Source organism: Lachancea thermotolerans (genome assembly GCF_000142805.1).
Source record: "Lachancea thermotolerans CBS 6340 chromosome E complete sequence".
Classification (NCBI taxonomy): domain Eukaryota; kingdom Fungi; phylum Ascomycota; class Saccharomycetes; order Saccharomycetales; family Saccharomycetaceae; genus Lachancea; species Lachancea thermotolerans.
Genome location: NC_013081.1, coordinates 463,866 through 482,218, shown reverse-complemented (window position 1 = coordinate 482,218; position 18,353 = coordinate 463,866). Strand labels below are relative to the sequence as shown.

Below are 18,353 nucleotides of genomic sequence, written 5' to 3'. Positions count from 1 at the left end.
TGATGGCTATACAATGAGTGTGAATCAGGCTATTGAGACTTTGAAATCCCAGCCCTCCTTAGAGGTTATATCCCAATGTTTAATCACTTTAAAAGAAGAGACCCGCTCTAATATCGAGGCAGCCGCAGTAATAGTGAAATATGTTGTTTTAGTGTATCCTTCACTATCCGATCAAGTTAGGAAGCTTTTGGTCTCCAATTTAAGCAACTCCTTTCTACTTCTTACGCACGTAATGAATTTTATTTCACTGCTTCAAAACTCGACCGAGGCTAAGATCTGTAAGAGGTTTCTGATCGATACGCTTCGTAGCAACGTTACCTGCCTGAATAGCTACATGCGTTTATATACGAGCAGCACCGAAAAGCAGATGTTAAAGGCGACATTCTTTGGTAGCAAATTGTTGAACGCTTTGAATGGTGAAATTGATATCGAAGATTACCTCGAAATAATGAAAAACCAGCTAGTATACATTCTCGCTCGCCATGAAGTCGTTGAAGAGAAGGCCTGCACTGACTTTTTTATTTCGTTTCTGAGTCTGCATCCAGCTTGCGCATCGAATGTGTTTTTTGGTGGCCTCGTTTTCTCAAACGAAGACATGTTTAGGAAATATGTCCAGCTACTTCGAAATTCATCAGCTTTTACCCAAAAAAGACTGGTCAAGTCTATGGTTCAGTTTCTGAACTCGAATACCACTTATTCTTCCAGCGATTCCATCTACAATGTCCTCCTCCATACTGGAACAAGCATGATCGGCTTTGAAACATTGATGAGACTCAGAAGTAATTTTCTTCAAGCCATAGTGGTTCATCTCTTGACCGATACTGAACTGCTTAATTTATATCGGTATTTGATGAGTTTTTTTCCAAGGCCTGATCACCCAGAGGACGAAACTGTCTGTTATCTACTTTCTATCCTCCTTGAAAAGCTTACAAGTGCCGAAAGGGAGCAAAAAGGCCATGATCCAATCTTTTTAGATGCGGTTACATCACGCTTGAGCTCACAAAATTCTGAAGCAAGAGAAAGAACAATGTTCATAGCTAAGAAAATCGCTGGAAGCGAGCTTAAGTATGAAAGCAGCTTCACAATCGAAATACCAGTCATATTAAAACCAAAGACAGAGAACATCGATTATCGGGTTTTTTGGGCGTCTAGTGGCATTGACGTCGAAGGAAACCTAGAGAGAAAAAGCTTTAGCTCACCATCGAATAAAATAAACAATGAGCTCGCCTCGCTGAAACTTTCTGATGAGGAGACCAATGAGGAGGGTCCGCAGATTGTTTTCTTGAAAGATTTGGTTCGTGAGTTTGAACTCGACAATAAGAGTCACAGAAGTCAAGTCTTTCTTCTTAAAGCTACTGTAAAGCTTGTTCGTCAGAAGATAGACTTCCAGCTCGAGATACAATCCTACAGCTCAATCTTACTGTCCATCATTGGCTCGTTGAGTAATACTCTAGAAGAGCCTGCTTTTGAAGAATGGAAAATAAACGCGTTAGTTAGTCTGTTGTTTGTCGCTCCTGAGAAGGTGGTGGATTTAGTGCGAATTTTATTCGGAAATGAGCTATCACTTCAGCAGCGAATGAGCTTGCTCTCTGCATTGGGGCTTGCGGCACGAGAACTTCGGGGAATTGACGACAACATGATCTTAAAACCGCAAACAGACTTTCCGACGAAGCGTTTACCGTGGGACGAGGGCGACAAGGAAAGCAAGCCAGCTTTGGCTCAGTCTTCGCGCATCGACGCTTCCCCCCTCCGAGGTGAACAAGTTGTGTGGAAATCGCGTAAATTGAAAATGAATGCATCAGAGACAGTTGCACCCGAAAACAGATTTAGAAAGTTTGCTCCCAAATTCTTTTATCCACTTGCACATGGCTGGCTGAATGGAATAGACATGGGTACCTATGATCATATGTTCAAAAAACACTACTTATCGACCATGCAAATTATCCTTTCTGCATCCTTCCCTCATTACGAGTTTAGGGCCATGTATCAGCAAATGTGCACCATTCTAGAGAATGCGTTGGAACAAGGCATCGAGGTTGATGCGACTAGAGTCTCTAATCTTTCAAAGCTTGCTCTGCAAGAGTTGGAATAGAGCACTTACCACAGGGAGATTGATTGTTTTTCAAAGAAAGTCAATGGCATTTGCCGTGATTATCAAAACATCAAGATGGAGAAGCTGCAACAGTCAAGCTCCTGAAAAGACTTTCCCCGGTTGTCTGCACTACGTTCTACTCCGTTTCTACGCTGGGGATTATGTATATTTCGTTGAGTTGGTTGCTGAACTATTAAAAAATTAAGAGTCGTGGAATCCTTGAGGAGTGCTATGTGAGAAGTAGCAGCATCTTGGCACGAATAGAAAGGGATTTACAACAGCGATTGACGTTTCTCATGAATAGCATGTAGTCACCAGAGCTTGATAAAAAGATAAACTTTTGTTTTTGAGCCCTCAAGGTTCATTCATATATTGGATATAATGAGGAGCCATCAGCTACCGCTGTCCATTTGAGTGATGCGTCAAGAGCTTACGTCACGATTATGTTAGCCGGGAGAAGAAATGATAAGATTTCAAGGGAAACATTAGGTCTTCGAGCTTAAGCGGGTGTATGCGCAGGACGCTCCGGCATCACTTAAAAACCAGGGTGGTTGAAAAGGCAAACATCCAAGAGCAACAAGAGGGTGAAACTTCGGAATGGACAAAGGGTGACGAAAGACGCTAAGCTTATCTGATAGTAAGCGTTAGCTTTGTAGCTTTGGGATTCCTCCCTTGAAATTGATAATACGGGAACTTTCCCCAACAGCCGCTCTGGGTTGATCTCAAACCCTAGAACCTGACAATGTAACTTCAACAAAGAAGACATCGAGAAAAAAATAAGAGTTCCGCATTCAGTTGGTTTGGTATGAGTCTGCGCCATCTTTATTGTTAAGCAACTACCTGTGTGTTGGCATTTGGACAAGCACATAGGCCCTGAACCGACGGTTTTTCGTAAAACGATTTTTTTACCTTCAGAGAATCTTCAACTTGCAGAATATGACTTTAGAACACTTTCCTGCGCGTCACTCCGCATTCTAAAAGCCCAATAAAGTGATCAAACCACATAAGTTTTAGTTATGTCAAATACATTCAAAACAAACGGCGCGTCTTAGCTGATCAGGGAAGGGGTTTTGTTCCCTCCTGTTAAAGGCTTTTGCTGCGCTGCATCGTCGCATGAAGCGCTTTATATTATCCAAGGACCTGTTTGCGAAGTGAAGAGAACTCTGCGCTAGCTAAACGGCATACCCGGTCGCAGAAAAGTTTACCATTAAAGGATGCATCACTCGTATTTTGGCCACAAAGTTTGGTTGTAGCGCACTTGAGTTCTCAGAAATCTCTGTATTTCTACGGCCGTAGTTATAGTTCGGAGAGTACCCGCTCATGAGTACTTTAAGGCTACTAGGCAGTACTTCTGACGCGAGCTCATCGTGGCATCTCAAGGAAGAAAGCTTGAAAGTTTACTGAGCATATCCACACATCGTAGAAGAAACAGACTCTCACTTCAATGGAATGAAAGAAACTAAATCTTGCTACTTTCGACGTTCACAATGTGACCACATTCTCTGCACCCCTCGTGCGAAAACAACCGCTTTGGCCCCATGTATGTTTTGAAAGCGCCCCACCATCGAAGCAAGCTGGTTTCATGGAAACCCAGGTAGTTAGTCCACCGAGAAGTTGTCTTCCCTAAGTCCAAGTTGTTTTTCGTTTTCAATGTACTTTTATGCTCCACATGAGCAGTTGTTCAACAATAGAAAAATTAATAGAGGCCGGCCCATGAGTCTTCCCATTATATGTTCTGAGGTTTGTGGAATGGGACTAAGTTGAACGGCGTTGCGCCAAGAATATCATTAGCCGTCGCTCCGCGCGAAGGGTCCTATTCACGTGCTTGGATTAGCGAAAAAGCGCTATTTGCGTCGGAAAAAGAGGGTTTAACGCTCGGCTCTTTAAATTTTGTAATTAATGCCATACAGGATTTGAACTAGAATATCCCGTTCGCAGCACCGGCCGTCCTCAAAGAGCTTGCATTTCCAAGGAATTGAATCAAGTAGCATACTGGGTAGGTTTCTCCATACATGTTATGCATCAATTCTTAACGTGGCTTCCTTTAGCTTCCAGATATGCTATATATGCCGCTCTTCTTCTGCTACTCATTCCTAATGTCATAATTCACTTCTGCATATGCCACATAAGTCAAAATAGCGCGTTACCTAGCCGTTTAACACTCGTTCCGTGGATAAACGGGGTGCGTTTCTTGTACGTGACATCAGAGCGCTACACCCTTTGGGTGCGGAGGATCAAATTGAAATTCAAAAGAGCGCTAGAGATTGAACTTGAAGGGCTATCTATTACTCTCAAAGGGAGCCAGCACCTCACCAAGAGTAATCCGCATGCGGCTGACCTTAAAAAGCCTCTGCCACAGATTTTCATCAAGCCCTTGTGGTTGACTCTTCTCAAATTCGTCCGCCCAAGAAAACTGATATTGAAGGACCTTGTGCTACATGTGCCTGCCTCCAAAAGGACTTTCAAAATTGAAACGCTATTGATTGAATGCAAACCACTTCCGGGAAAGTCGCCTAGCGTAAGCGTCAGTCTGGTAGCGATATGCCTCTCCGACAGTTTGGGCCAGTTTTCGGCTCATACCATAGACTACGCATCTTCTTATTCATTCACGCGCCAGAATACATCCAGAGGGTTCTGTTTCGAGTTGAAAAATCATGTGCAGGCACTAACGATCAGAGGGTTACAAGCTCGGCTTGACAAAAGTTCTCAAACAAATTATGAAAAGAGAGCGCAGCACACCGAAGAACCCCACAGTAGCCTTGACTTGAAGCGCTTCAGCGAAGTTCTCATAGCTCTCAGCGATCTCGAAATCAGGCTAGAGAATCTTGCTCTACTGTTAGAAGACTCTCTTCAATTTCGGTCGTCGGGCATTTTATTCACTACGAAAGCTATTGACCCTTCACATCATAGCATGTTAGATTTGTTTCCGGCTGAAAGAAAACTACCACTTAATCACGAAATAACGCTTTCGATTAATTCTTTGACAGGATTGGTGAACGGGCAAGAGGTTTTGAGAATCCCTTCCATAAACTGCACATCGGCATCCGATCTGACTTCTTTTCTACTTCTGCGCAAACCGCCCCAACTGAAGATTGGTTTGACTTTGACAATAGTGGATACTGCCATCACAGCAACTAAAGAACAGTTGGGAAAACTATGGGTAATCTACACTACTGCAAAATCTAGCTCACCAAAAAGTGGCACCAGCCGTTGGAGATACTGGTTTAGCCAAATCAAGTGCCCGCACTTTATTGTCAAGATCATAATGTCCAATTTCTCATTTACTTTGAGGCTATCTCAGTCAAAGCACTTCGTAGTTCGTGTGAGCAATTTACATGCATTTGGTCACAATAGTATGAAACCAAACACCATTGTTGCCTACGAGAGGTTGAATGTGAAAGGCATGAAAAATACTCGGGATTACGTTGACAATTTCCTTAAAATCGATCGCTTTAGTCTAAGTTACTTCCGCGCAGATGAGGCTACGAACATAAAGGTCCATGATATTCCTGTTGTCGTCTTCAGTAAATGGGAGTTTTTCAGTAAGAAGATAATCACGGAGGAAAGTAACTTGACGAGTACTTTGAGAGATTTAAAAATCTCGTTAGAGCACTCAGAAGTTTTAGCTGGCGCAAGCAACTTTTTAGATGAATGGACATACACGCTCAGTGCATTCAATCAGAAAAAGGATCCCACAGATGCTAAAGGCCTCAAATATTCTTTAAGACTGAGGTTAAAAAATACATCTTTGTCTGTGCTTGTCGCAAACCATTTAAAGAAGGAATTAGATGTGCTTGGAGACGATAAATTCAATTTGGCAGACTACACTCGCGGTGCTAGTGTCTGCCTGGAGGAAGCATTTCTGGATGCGATGCCTGACGAGTGTAAATTGCACATTGTCCACGCTTTCGTATATCGAGTGATGGGGCACCCTGATGTCTATGCTCGCTCTGATGAGATTGCTAACCTCAAAGATTTTGTTATAAGTTCAAATTCTTTAACAAATCACTGTTTCGCACCAGCTTTGAATATCAAGGTTGATGTCAATGCAATTTGGCTGTACTACTACCTCAAAGATATTGCGACAAATTACTTGAGACCAAAAAAACTGAGAGCATCCTCAGATAAAGTTCCATTTAATGATTTGTGCAAGGAGTGGCACGTTGAAGTTGCCTCTCTTTTGATTGAAATAGGCCTGCCACATTCGACGAAACTCCTTTTCGACTTTGAAAATGCACATTTCTCTGGTGAATCCTTAGCCCTTCATCTTGACAGACTTGTGATGTTCTCTCCTTCTGTTTATAGAGAAGAAGAAATTTTTGTTCCTTTGGCCTTAATCAACGATTTTACGCTGGACATTGAGAGGTTGGTTGCTAAACGGATTGTATCGTTGAACGCTGGTTTTATGTCTTTGAAATTTGAGTATCATTTGAGGCTCTACAAAATCTTGGACAACGTAATGACGTTGGTTAAATGCTTTAAGCAAATAAGAGCCTGCTTTGAGAGCCCGATTGGTTTTAAAAGACTGAAACCCGTTCCAGAAGAGCCTAAGCGTGTTTTTCCCATTGATTTGAGCTTAGACCTGTTGTCACTAAATGTCGAAGAGGATCCCTTCGAACAGGAACTTGGGCTTGTGTTTAAAGTCGGGGTCTCTGAACAACAAGAGCGACTGGAAAAGCTCCGATTGTTTTATGAAGAAATAGATAGCTTCGAGCCTAACAAGGTCTTATCGCAGGAAGAGATGAAATTGAAATATGATTCTAGGATGCAGAAACTATTCGAGAACTTTTCAACTTCGTGGATTAACCGAATTAGAAAAGCAAGGCTCACCTTTTTTGGAAATCCATCCCAAACTATCAAACTCCGTAACGCGGGGACTTTCCGCTTTCGATCCTTGGACGGGATGAATAGCACAGTTCTTAAGGTGGAGTTGGAAAGACTGAAAATGAAGTTGCGTGAGCCCTCATTCTCATTGGATAAGTGTTCCGAATTTCTTTACAAATATGGGAAGCAGATACCGAAAGATACTGCATTTACAACACTGCTGCCTCTTGGAATCAGTCTCGAAACTGAAAGATGGGAGATACGTCTTAGAGACTATCCACTTCCTATCCTATTTTTCCCAAGTGTTGAGATATCTGGCGACATTACCTTTGCTGAGAGGATGCCTCAGCCATTCTCCGAACGATTCGTTCATGTTCCTTTTGTACCGATGGCATCATTGGCAAAATACAGTAATATTGATTCGGTATATGGCGCGAGCGTAATTCGCACTCTCAACCCTGTTAAGACATATATGAATCTTAGGTGTCAAATTGATTCAACCCGGCCAACTACTATTACTTGGGGGAAGGCTCTGCAGCCGGGCTATCAGTCGGTTATGATATGGTTTGATTATCTCACGAAACCACCGATAGATCCTTCGGAGAAATTGGGATTTTGGGACAAGTTCAGGCTTTTGATACACGGAAAGTTTGTCTTTGAGTGGGCAGGTGATAGCCATATACATCTAAATATCAAGGGGTCCCATGATCCTTATCTGATTACGGATGACGGAGCTGGCTTGTCTTTCTGTTGGGGTGGTAGCGCCCGGCTTGCAATACACGAGTCGTCGGACCCTACCGAGTTTTTGAAAATCACCTCTAAGCATTTTCTCCTCGCTATAAGAGACTTCACGTCCCCCCAAAAAATCGAGAAAGCTTTAATGGAACTTAATGGAACCATTACGTGGACCATGGGTCTGGCATTTGAATCAGGGAACCCAAAGAACCCCGGTATGGAGGAGCGTTCCAGCAACTTCAAACCTCATTACCACATAAACCTTTTCAATCCTGCTTTTCTTGAGGGTGATAAGACTCATGATTCATATGCAGGATTTAGGAGCGACTTCATACACCTGTTCTTTCGCGTTCATGCTAGCAGTAATCCGGAGGGATCAAATAAGGTGTTCCTAGCGCCACACTGTATGGCTCATTTCCTGAAGTGGTGGAGCTTATTCAGCACGTATACCTCAGGCCCTATCAGACAAGGTTCTTTGTTTCCTGATCTCGTTCAAAATCCTAAAAAGTTCTCGAAGGCGTTGTTCACAGTGAAATATGAACTTCATTTGACCCCCCTGGTCATTTCTCACACGTACAGACATGCAGACTCGCGTCTGAATATTGAAAGCGATAACGAGACAGCATTCACGAGCTTGAAGGGAAAGTTTGAAACTTTGAAACTTGAACTTCATCAGAAAAGAGTGAAAATGATGCACTCTGACAAGAAACTCAACGTTTCCCGGACAGTTTGGAAGTTCAAAATGAATGCCGGGGAGATCGATTGCGTCAGTGCAGACATTCGGTTTGTGTACACAATGCTCGGACATCCCTCAGGACCCAGAAAAGGCGGTGCGACCGCCAACATTGAAAACGATGTTTTAAAGTCAAGCTGGTTCGATTTCGAAGACTACAATGACCTGAACCAAATTACATTTGCAGATCCAATACCCTTGAATTTTTGTGAAGCACCTTTGCTATATTCTCCTCGTATCTCCTATCTGCGTGAGCTTAATGAAGGTGTCCCCCTTGACTATCCTTTTGGGGACGAAAGTGTGCATGAGTGTACTCTGGGACACAACCATCCAGAGGTGACACAGCGTGAACTGGCGAAAAAGAGGGCCAGAGAAATTGAAACACAGCTCGACCAAATCGAACAATCTATTGAGGCCCTCAGCTCTGTGGCCATGAAAGGCAGCAATGGTTCTGTTCAAAAACTTGAGCTTTTGGGGAGACAACTTCACGAATTCAGGCATAGACTGCATATTATTCACAAAGTCCTTGAAGACCTCAAGCTTTCCAAAATGCCTTCATCATCATTGCTATCGGATGACATTGAGAGCGAGTTGTCAGAGAGGCACTCGGATAAAACGCAGGATGAGCTCGAAAATGCTCTCGCTGCCACCGCAACAATTGCATCTTTCCGCTCAATGAGAAAGGTAACAAGCGCTTTTGTCAAATCGTCTTTTGATAATAGGTTCATCATTCACAACATGCTTTTGAAGGTTAACAATAAGACTAGAGACTTGTTGCTAAATTACGCTTTCAATGTTTTCAGTAGAAAGAAATCTAGCTTTTTTCAAACCTATAAGGCCGTTGCTTTGTTGGATGAACTCTTAAAGAATAGGCTTTGGAACACATCATCGAGAGCCAAAGACAGTGCTGGGTTTTTTACTTTGGAAGATAACTTGTCCAACGCAGACTTGTTAGAAAGGTGTGATGAAATTATAAGAGAGGTTTTTGAAGACGGATTTAAGACTTTTGATAATTATCAGATTAAGTTCGTTTCGCCCCAGATACAGGTCACCTCGGAGGCTGTCCCTCGAAAGTGTATTTTGGTAACTGCGAGGGACATAGAAACATCAATTGTCGACGTTAATCAGCTGTTAGAGACTAACCAGAATGTCCCGTTAGACGTCAACAGTTTGGTAGAAACCCGCTATTGTGCGAAGCTTAATGAAGCACACTTCCTCATCTTTGATAAGTGTGAAATAGCAATTGATGATGGACTCGGATTTCAAACTAATGGCTATGGTATGGACACGAACTCTTCATTCTGGCCCCCTTGGTTACCGATGGAAATGTGTTATAACTGTGAATCACTCACAGACTCTGTGTTCTTATCCAGGAGCGAAATGATTCTCTTGTTCACGCAACCAAATTCCTTGTTCTTTCAAGACAAAACCAAGAATTTCGGAAGGAGCGAAGCTAAATTCAGGATTGGTTTCCCGGAACTTTTTTTAACTTCAACTTCAGACCAGTATTCCTCTATTTATGCAATTGCAGTTGAATTATTGCATTTTGCCTCCAGTTTTGACAACAAAGCAGACAAGCTTTCAAGGGTGCTTCTGGCAGAAGAGGTTAGGAATAATCTTGACCGACTGGATACCTCGATCATAGTTAATTTGCAAAAGACCGTTAAAAACTTGTATCGGACACGCGGTTACTTGAAAGTTCATGACCCGAAAGGATATGAGAAAGTTGCCCAAAGCATAGCAGCCGAGATCGAGGCCACTGTACTGGAACTGAACCTTTTAATGAGCGCTATCAAGAAAAACCATGACCGACTCAAGGTTTCTAATGTTAAGGGGAGTTCTCAAGACAGACTGAACTGGCAAATTGGTGCCGACGAAGTAACTTGGCAACTCTATGATGAATTCAAGAATTCTTTTGTGTCTTTCGAGCTTGGGCCTGCTTGCTTTATCAGGTCTCAAGCTCCTGATGGTGCCAACAATAACAAAGTTAGTATTTCTTCACTTGAGTGCTTCAATTTACAGAAAAACGCTGTTTATAAACAGTTGCTTGGACCACATGATAACGACACTGACACAGAGAAGCCTATGATCCAAATCCTCTGGGCGATGGGCCCAGCGATTGGGGGAATAGCAGACTTGGAGCAACTTGTTGTACTCTTGGAGCCCTTCAAATTCAAAATGGATCATCTAACATCAGACATTCTTTTGAAGTATCTTTTCCCCGGAACAAATGAAGCTTCAACTGCTGCTCAATCTGATATTGCTTTTGATGTGGCGTCCATAGGCCTGTCGAAGAAGAATACCGAATCCTCAGAAACGTGGAAACTTAAATCAGTCCCCTCCTTGCTGCCGCCTAATCCTTTAAAAAAGTCAGATACGGAAGCGCGAAACTCAGTCTCGCTGAGCCGTCGTGGCACGGGACGAGACATGAATGAGATGGTGACAAGGTCTTCCCGTTACTTCAATGTGAGATCTGTTGTTATTCGCAAAGTGACTATGTCCATCAGTTACAAGGGCTCTCGCAGCCTGATCACAAATGTCGATGGCCTAACAGTCAAGGTCCCTACGCTACGATATACCAACAAACTATGGTCCCGAGATGAATTCATAGCAACCTTGAAGAAGGATATTATAAAGGTTGTTTTGCAGCATACCGGCTACATCATTGGGAACAAGTTCACCCTGCACAAAAAGGAAAATGAAGCCAAGTTCTCCAAGGCATTGATTAAAACTTCGGTGGGCGAAGCCGATAGCTTACGTTCCGCCTCCTCTTCACAACACAAGACACCACAACTTCGTCACATTTCCTCTTCTCTTAAGCCCGAAAGCTCCTCGGACGGCAGGTCAGGCCATCTATCTCAAGATCAACGCTCTGGCGCAGACGATGTCACGGCTTTTTATCCAGCTTCTCATCAGTAAATTGAACTCGCCTCATACAAGGATTCTAGCATAAGTTTAACTTATTTATAGGAAGTTCTGGCCCCACCAATGTTCGAAATATCAATGCCATACAAGTATCGGGATACTTCGGCGGTTAGGCGTTTAAGAGATCAGTCAACTTTTTTTTCGTGCAGAACAGCTAGGGTTGAATAGCGTAAACAGTGACTATCTAATTTATCTGGAAATTATGTTACTTTAGCGGAAATAAGTAAGAGCTCACTAAAATTAGCCCACGAACCCAGCAGCTACGCATGAGCAATTGACTCTCAACGAACCACAAAGGATGTCCTTCTTCGATTCCTTGCGTCAGAAAGCCGCAAATGTGAAGTTTTTGGATAAATTGGCCGACAATTTTACCCCGGTTATGAACAGGGATGAGAAATTTAGGTTGGAATACAAGCTCCCTGAGGAGGAACATGTATTGGACGATACGAACGCTGATGTGTCTATTCTCAACCCTTACAAGAGGGCAAAACGCGCGGAGAATTCTGAAAGAAGTGAGCTTGCCTACGTATTCTCCGGCAGGTTGTATTTGACGCCGCATTATCTTGTCTTTCGAGACTCTTTCGACAGCACATCCTGCAACTTCACTCTGAACATTAGTACTATTCGAAAAGTGGAAAGGGCGCCAATCATGTCATATGCGTATTCCCTCGCTATCACGCTTCACTGCGGAACAAGAATGGTTATTCAATTTATAGGCCTCAGAAACCGCACAGATCAATTCTGTCATAAGTTCAAAGAGCTTCTACGTGAGAACATTCCAAACACGAAGCTATTGGCCCCCTTTCTAGAAACATGCTACTCCGAATACCTGATTGCGAGAAACGTATTGAGGGAGAGTGATGTTAACCCGCCTCCTGGGGGCTTGGGCCAGCGGTACCGGTATCCCGGAGATGCGTCAAAGGAAAAGCCAAAGTTAAAATTATGGCTAGATTATTTCCAGGACCAGGGTAAAAACTTGACGATTGTTAAAAACCATATGTTTTACAAACTTATCCGAGTGGGCGTGCCAAACAGGTTAAGAGGAGAACTGTGGGAAGTGTGCTCTGGATCTCTATATTCAAGGTTTGCCAACCCAGGCGAGTATAAAAGGCTTCTGGAAGCCAACGAAGGCAAGGACTCAAGGGCGATCGAAGAAATAGAGAAGGATTTAAACAGGTCCCTACCAGAGTATGCAGCATATCAAGAGAAAGAGGGCATTCAGCGACTGAGGAATGTCCTTACAGCCTACTCTTGGAAGAATCCTGATGTGGGATACTGCCAGGCCATGAACATCTTGGTGGCTGCTCTCTTAATCTTCATGACAGAAGAACAAGCTTTCTGGTGTCTCGTTAGCATCTGCGATAACTACATCCCCGGATACTATTCTAAAACAATGTATGGAACGCTGTTAGATCAAAGGGTCTTTGAGTCCTTTGTTGAGCAAAAAATGCCTTTGATGTGGGAACACATAACAAGTCACGACATCCAGTTATCCGTAGTGTCTTTGCCATGGTTCCTTTCACTTTTTTTCACCTCGATGCCATTGCCTTACGCTTTCAGAATAATGGATATTCTTCTCGTAAACGGACCCAAGACGTTCTTCCAGGTCGCACTGGCTGTTCTTAAAATTAACGGCGAAGACCTTCTAGAAGTTGATGATGATGGCATGTTTATCGCGATTTTAAAGAACTATTTTCAGACACTTGACCACAGCGCTCACCCAGACTCAGCAGATATAAGATACAGGCAAATCACTAAGTTCCAGGAACTTTTGGTTGTTGCCTTCAAAGAGTTCAGTATAATCACGGATTCGATGGTCGACCAGCAGAGGTCAAAATACAGAAAAGACATTTTGCATAACATAGAGTCATTTGCTAAGAGAACGCAATTGCGTAACCTCCCACAGGTGCGAAACTTGACTCCCGATAACCTTTCCAACATTTATGACTTGTTTTACCTTTGCATTGAAAGCCACAAAATAAGTATGGGCACAGGATCTTCTAACATGGACTTTGAGGCCTTTGTTCAGTTCTTGAGTAAGTTTTGTGACTGGTGTAAACCTAGTGAAAGTGATGAAAGGCCAAACTTTAGAAAACAGAAAAGAGCCTTTTTGAAAAGGCTGTTCACCAAGTGGGGTAGTTCTGGGTCCCAAGAGTTAACGCTAAATGATGTCGTGTTTGGTTTGGACGGACTTTTGTCCAAAGACCTCATGTCTTCCATCAACTACTTTTTCTCCCTTTTCGATGAACAGGGGAAAGATGAAATTAATGGCGAGAGCATTTTGCAAATATCAGAGGCTCTACTTTTCTTGACAGAAGCCTGGAAAAGTGGTCGATACGTGGATAAACTGACACAGAAGTCGATAGAAGACGATATTGCGGACTCTATTGTTATGAACAACTCTGCCAAGGGCGGCACCCTGGAGGATATAGAGCTACCTGCAGGCGTTACGATTGATGAAGAAAAATACAAACAAGAACAAGCTGAGCGTTATCTACAGGCGGCTAGCAATTTCCTGCAACGCTCATTTGAATATGCAAGGCCCTCGGAAGAGAAGGAAGTTGACCTTATTGACCTTTCAGATGACGAGACTGAATCGAAACAAGCTAAGGAAAAGAAGTGGGAGTCTCTTAAGGCTAATGTAGCTTTAAATCCCAATCAAACCTCCGTCATGGATCTTGCCACTTTCAGAATGATTATTTTAGCAGACGAAACTTACGAGATGTTTTTTGCTCACACCTTGCGCAACTCTATACACGTTGATGAGAAGATTGGCTCTCGCGACAGCCGGGGAGGGGCACTAAGAAACATGTTTGATGGCTTCCTTGCCGATGGAAAGAGAGTAGCATCGCAGGTGCGCCGCCGCGTCGATTCTGTTGCCACCAAGAACAGCAGCTCGTCCGGCTCTGCTGCTGAAGCAACGGACATTCAAGATGAAGTTGATGACTTTACATCTGGGCACACTTTCGAGCACGACGACTTACTCAAGCACGACTTGATTTCTCTGGAAGACAACGAAGGCAATGAGCCCAACCCCGAATCTCAGCGGAAAAAACTCGAAAGCTTTTCATTTTCTGACCCATCCGAGACAAGGGAGCACAGCCTCATTGAATTTGAGGCCTAAGCAGCCTATTCCGGCCTCGCCACATGACCAAAGATACTCCAAGTGGCCTCGACTTTTATGCACTTAATTTCGTACTCAGTAATCGATAGGGCATGTATAGAACACCTTTTTCAAAACTGACTTGAGCAGTCTGCGGCATAAACAAACAAGAGACTGTGGCCGAGTCCAAAAATAAGCGCACTTCAGTAACGTTGTAACGACCCGGCTCCTCAAAATGAATTCATTTGTTTCGAGATTTGGAAAACACTTTTTCCTAAGCAATGCGATTAACATTCAAACCAAACCCCTCTCTGCGTCCATTTTGGGGCCGTTGGGTCTGAACTTGCGCCAGAGGATCCCCACACAGCCCGCACGCTTTTTTTCTCGAACTTCTGAGATTAAGTCAAGCTGGAGGGATGTGTTCAATGGAGCGGGAGCCAGCCGCTATGCCAGGCTTAACCGTTTCCAGCAGTTCGAAAAAGGGAGCAGAAACACGAATAACCCATTCTCGAATAACAGCCTGCGGAACGTCACTATTGCCGGCGCACTCTTCATGGGCGGTACATATTTCGGCCTGCCGTATCTTTTTGACAATGTACCGCCATTCACATACTTTAGGGCGCATCCTTCGAGCTTGGTCTACGGCTTGATTGGTCTAAACTGCGGTGTGTTTGCCCTATGGCGCGTTCCTCAGTGCTGGAGGTTTCTACAAAGATACATGCTGCTGGAGAAGGACCATATTTACAGTAAGTGGTCACTGATAGGCAGTGCATTTTCTCATCAGGAAGTTTGGCACTTAGGAATGAATATGCTCGCGCTCTGGTCCTTTGGTACCACGGTTGCCACCATGCTTGGACCAGCCAACTTCATGTCGCTCTACCTAAACAGCGCGCTCGCGGGCTCGCTTCTTTCTCTCTGGTATCCACGCATTGCGCGTATTTCGATGATGGCGCCAAGTTTGGGAGCCAGTGGCGCCCTTTTTGGAGTGTTCGGGTGCTTCTCCTACCTTATTCCACATGCCAAAATCATGTTATTTGTGTTCCCTATCCCAGGTGGAGCATGGCTCGCCTTCTTGGGCTCCATGGTGTGGAACGCTGCTGGTTGCGCTTTGAGATGGGGTTCCTTTGATTACGCGGCGCACCTTGGTGGGTCAGTGGCCGGTATAGTTTACGCATACTTGATTTCAGAGCAACTCAAGAAGGAGAAGGCGCGCCGTATGCAGCGTTTTTCTGTGTTTTAACGGGCGCGATGTGTAGTCATGTTAATTTTGCTTGTAAATAGCCTACAATTATCAGTTTATCGTCACTTCCGATTTTTGAGAAGGCCTTCCCTTAGAACATAGAACCCGTTCTCACTGATAGCAGCCAGCCCGGTGCCGTCCCATGATCCGCCAACCTCGCCCATCTTGCTGTCTTTTTCAGTCTCCTGCTGCTCAACAGAGCACGAAAGGGATTCGTAGTCGAGAGCCTCTGAGTTGCGGTCTATTATTCTGGCATGACTGGGGTCCAGGCTTTCATCTACAGGCAGGCTCTGAACCTTGTTGATGAAAGCAAGCTGTTTGCCCAGCGTTGCTTGAAACATCTCAACATTTTCATTCGGGAGACCTGACAGTTTCAGTAGTTTCTCCACAGTTTCCCGCGACGGTGGCTGGGTTTCCCCATTTGACGAACTTTGCAAGTACTTCTCCACAGACCATGTAGGCTTCCCCAGATATTCTTTTATCTCATCCAGATTTTTCAATCGTGGCCCTATCACCACTCTTGTTTTTTGTGCATAAAATCGCCTTGGTAGCCTCAAAACCGGCGCATGTCTAGCTGATACCTTCAACATTCTAAGAAGCGGTACCGTGAGTTTTACCGAACCTATGGAAGGCCTTTACAGGTGTTTAGGTTTATTCCGATGGCATCTGATCGACCTTCGTCAGCAGCGACATCATCGCTCTGGTAGCTTCCTACGGAATTTTTCTTTTTCTTCTATGTCAATGCCCAGTTTATGAAAATTTTGAACAACGAGATGAGCATCGATGAGCTTGACGAGAGAGGAATAACTTGTCTGATCGAGCAGCTACAATAAGGTTAACCAATATCGTAGCCTGACATGAGAATCAAGAAGAAGAATGTCAGCGGTAACGCGAGGAATTTTATTACACGTTCCCAAGCGGTGCGGAAGCTGCAAGTTTCCCTCGCAGACTTCAGAAGACTATGTATCTTCAAGGGAATATATCCCAGGGAGCCTCGGAACAAGAAGAAGGCCAACAAGGGCTCCACTGCCCCTACGACCTTTTACTACTTCAAGGACATCCAGTATCTGATGCACGAGCCAGTTTTGGAGCGCTTCAGAGAGCACAAGACCTTTTCCAAGAAACTGACAAAGGCTTTAGGAAGAGGTGAGGTTTCGTCCGCTAAGAAGCTGGAAGAAAAAAGCCCGAGCTACAAGCTGGATCACATCATCAAGGAGCGTTACCCCAGTTTCGCGGATGCCCTCAGAGACATCGACGATGCTCTGAACATGCTTTTCTTGTTTGCCAACCTTCCAGCATCGGACCAAGTATCAGCGCGGGTCACTAAGGATGCGCAGGTCATTTGCAACCAGTGGCTGGCCTACGTTGCTCGTGAGAGAGCAGTGCGCAAAGTCTTTGTTTCCATCAAGGGTGTGTACTACCAGGCCTCTGTCAAAGGAGAAGACATCAGATGGTTGGTGCCTTATAAGTTCCCCGAGAACATCCCTAGCGATGTTGATTTCAGGATCATGCTAACTTTCTTGGAATTCTACTCCACTTTGATGCACTTTGTGCTATACAAGCTGTACACGGACTCCGGTTTGGTTTACCCACCCAAATTGGATGCTGCGAAAGACAAAATCATCGGTGGCCTGAGTGCCTACATACTAGAGAGTAACGCTGAAGACTCATCATTGACTGCACCTCAGCTGGCCGACTCGAACTCGGACGCAAAGGCCCTGGACGCGAAAACGCTTTCATCTGCGATAAAAGCGGACGCCAGTGAGAAGGCAGCAGACGATGCCGAGGACGCGGGCGGCGAAGATGCTGAAGACGAACTAGGTGAGGGCGAATTGGATACTTTCGAAGACAAGAACAAAAATCAAGGTGATCTTTTGATACAACCAAGCAAGTACGACTCACCTACCGCGACGCTCTTCTCGGACTTTGTATTTTACATCTCCAGAGAGGTTCCAGTCGACATTTTGGAGTTCCTGGTTTTGGCTTGCGGCGGCTCTGTGATATGTGAGGCCGCGCTAGATCAGCTTGAATCCAAGAAAGACATCGACTTGGGAAAAGTCACTCATCAGATTGTTGACAGGCCTGTCTTGAAAAACAAGGTTGGTGGCAGAACTTACATTCAACCCCAGTGGGTGTTCGATTGCATCAATAAGGGCGAGCTTGTGCCTGCGAATCTCTACCTGCCCGGCGAGACGTTGCCACCTCACCTTTCCCCATGGGGCGATGCAGCTGGTTACGACCCTACCGCGGAACCAGCCGAAGACGAGTCTGGCGATGAATCTGAGGACGTTAGCGACCAGGAGGCGGGTGCTGAAAGTGACGACGCCGAGGCTTCCGCTGAAGCTGCTGCCGAGGATGCCGCTGAGGAAGAGAGCGACGAAGACCTCGAAGCGCAGAAAGAGTTGGAGCTAGAAGCAAAGGGTATTCCTTACTCTGACGCCAAGGACAAGAAGGAGGTGAAGAAGAAGTCAAAGAAGCCTGAAAAGCGTAAGGCTACCGAGGAGGATGAAGAAAAAGACCTGAAGACCATCATGATGAGCAACAAGCAGCGCAAGCTGTACAAGAAGATGAAGTACTCGAACGAAAAGAAGGACGACAGAGTCGAGAAGCTGAAACAGAAGAAGAAGGCCATCGCGAAAGCAAAGTCTAAGCTGGAAAAGACCAACTAGAAAGGTCTGAAACATTTTTCGATGCATTACCA

The 18,353-nt window shown here is 44.5% G+C and overlaps 6 protein-coding genes across 6 annotated transcripts; 5 read left to right on the top strand and 1 right to left on the bottom strand.

The window, feature by feature from the left end:
• Positions 1 to 13: 13 nt before the first annotated feature.
• Positions 14 to 2,092, top strand: TEL2 (Tel2p; the record flags this gene model as incomplete). The annotated part of the gene is made up of 1 exon (XM_002553672.1): positions 14 to 2,092. One exon carries the CDS (start codon positions 14 to 16, stop codon positions 2,090 to 2,092), a length of 2,079 nt encoding a protein of 692 aa, XP_002553718.1.
• Positions 2,093 to 4,109: 2,017 nt separating this feature from the next.
• HOB2 (Hob2p) lies at positions 4,110 to 11,303 on the top strand (the record flags this gene model as incomplete). Its single annotated transcript, XM_002553671.1, has 1 exon — positions 4,110 to 11,303. The coding sequence occupies one exon, from the start codon at positions 4,110 to 4,112 to the stop codon at positions 11,301 to 11,303; it is 7,194 nt and encodes a 2,397-aa protein (XP_002553717.1).
• A 304-nt stretch (positions 11,304 to 11,607) lies between these two features.
• MDR1 (GTPase-activating protein MDR1) lies at positions 11,608 to 14,433 on the top strand (the record flags this gene model as incomplete). Its single annotated transcript, XM_002553670.1, has 1 exon — positions 11,608 to 14,433. The coding sequence occupies one exon, from the start codon at positions 11,608 to 11,610 to the stop codon at positions 14,431 to 14,433; it is 2,826 nt and encodes a 941-aa protein (XP_002553716.1).
• Positions 14,434 to 14,647: 214 nt separating this feature from the next.
• PCP1 (rhomboid protease PCP1) lies at positions 14,648 to 15,652 on the top strand (the record flags this gene model as incomplete). Its single annotated transcript, XM_002553669.1, has 1 exon — positions 14,648 to 15,652. One exon carries the CDS (start codon positions 14,648 to 14,650, stop codon positions 15,650 to 15,652), a length of 1,005 nt encoding a protein of 334 aa, XP_002553715.1.
• A 62-nt stretch (positions 15,653 to 15,714) lies between these two features.
• Positions 15,715 to 16,242, bottom strand: GTF1 (glutamyl-tRNA(Gln) amidotransferase subunit F; the record flags this gene model as incomplete). The annotated part of the gene is made up of 1 exon (XM_002553668.1): positions 15,715 to 16,242. One exon carries the CDS (start codon positions 16,240 to 16,242, stop codon positions 15,715 to 15,717), a length of 528 nt encoding a protein of 175 aa, XP_002553714.1.
• Positions 16,243 to 16,509: 267 nt separating this feature from the next.
• NOP7 (mRNA-binding ribosome synthesis protein NOP7) lies at positions 16,510 to 18,321 on the top strand (the record flags this gene model as incomplete). Its single annotated transcript, XM_002553667.1, has 1 exon — positions 16,510 to 18,321. One exon carries the CDS (start codon positions 16,510 to 16,512, stop codon positions 18,319 to 18,321), a length of 1,812 nt encoding a protein of 603 aa, XP_002553713.1.
• Between the last annotated feature and the right edge of the window lie 32 nt (positions 18,322 to 18,353).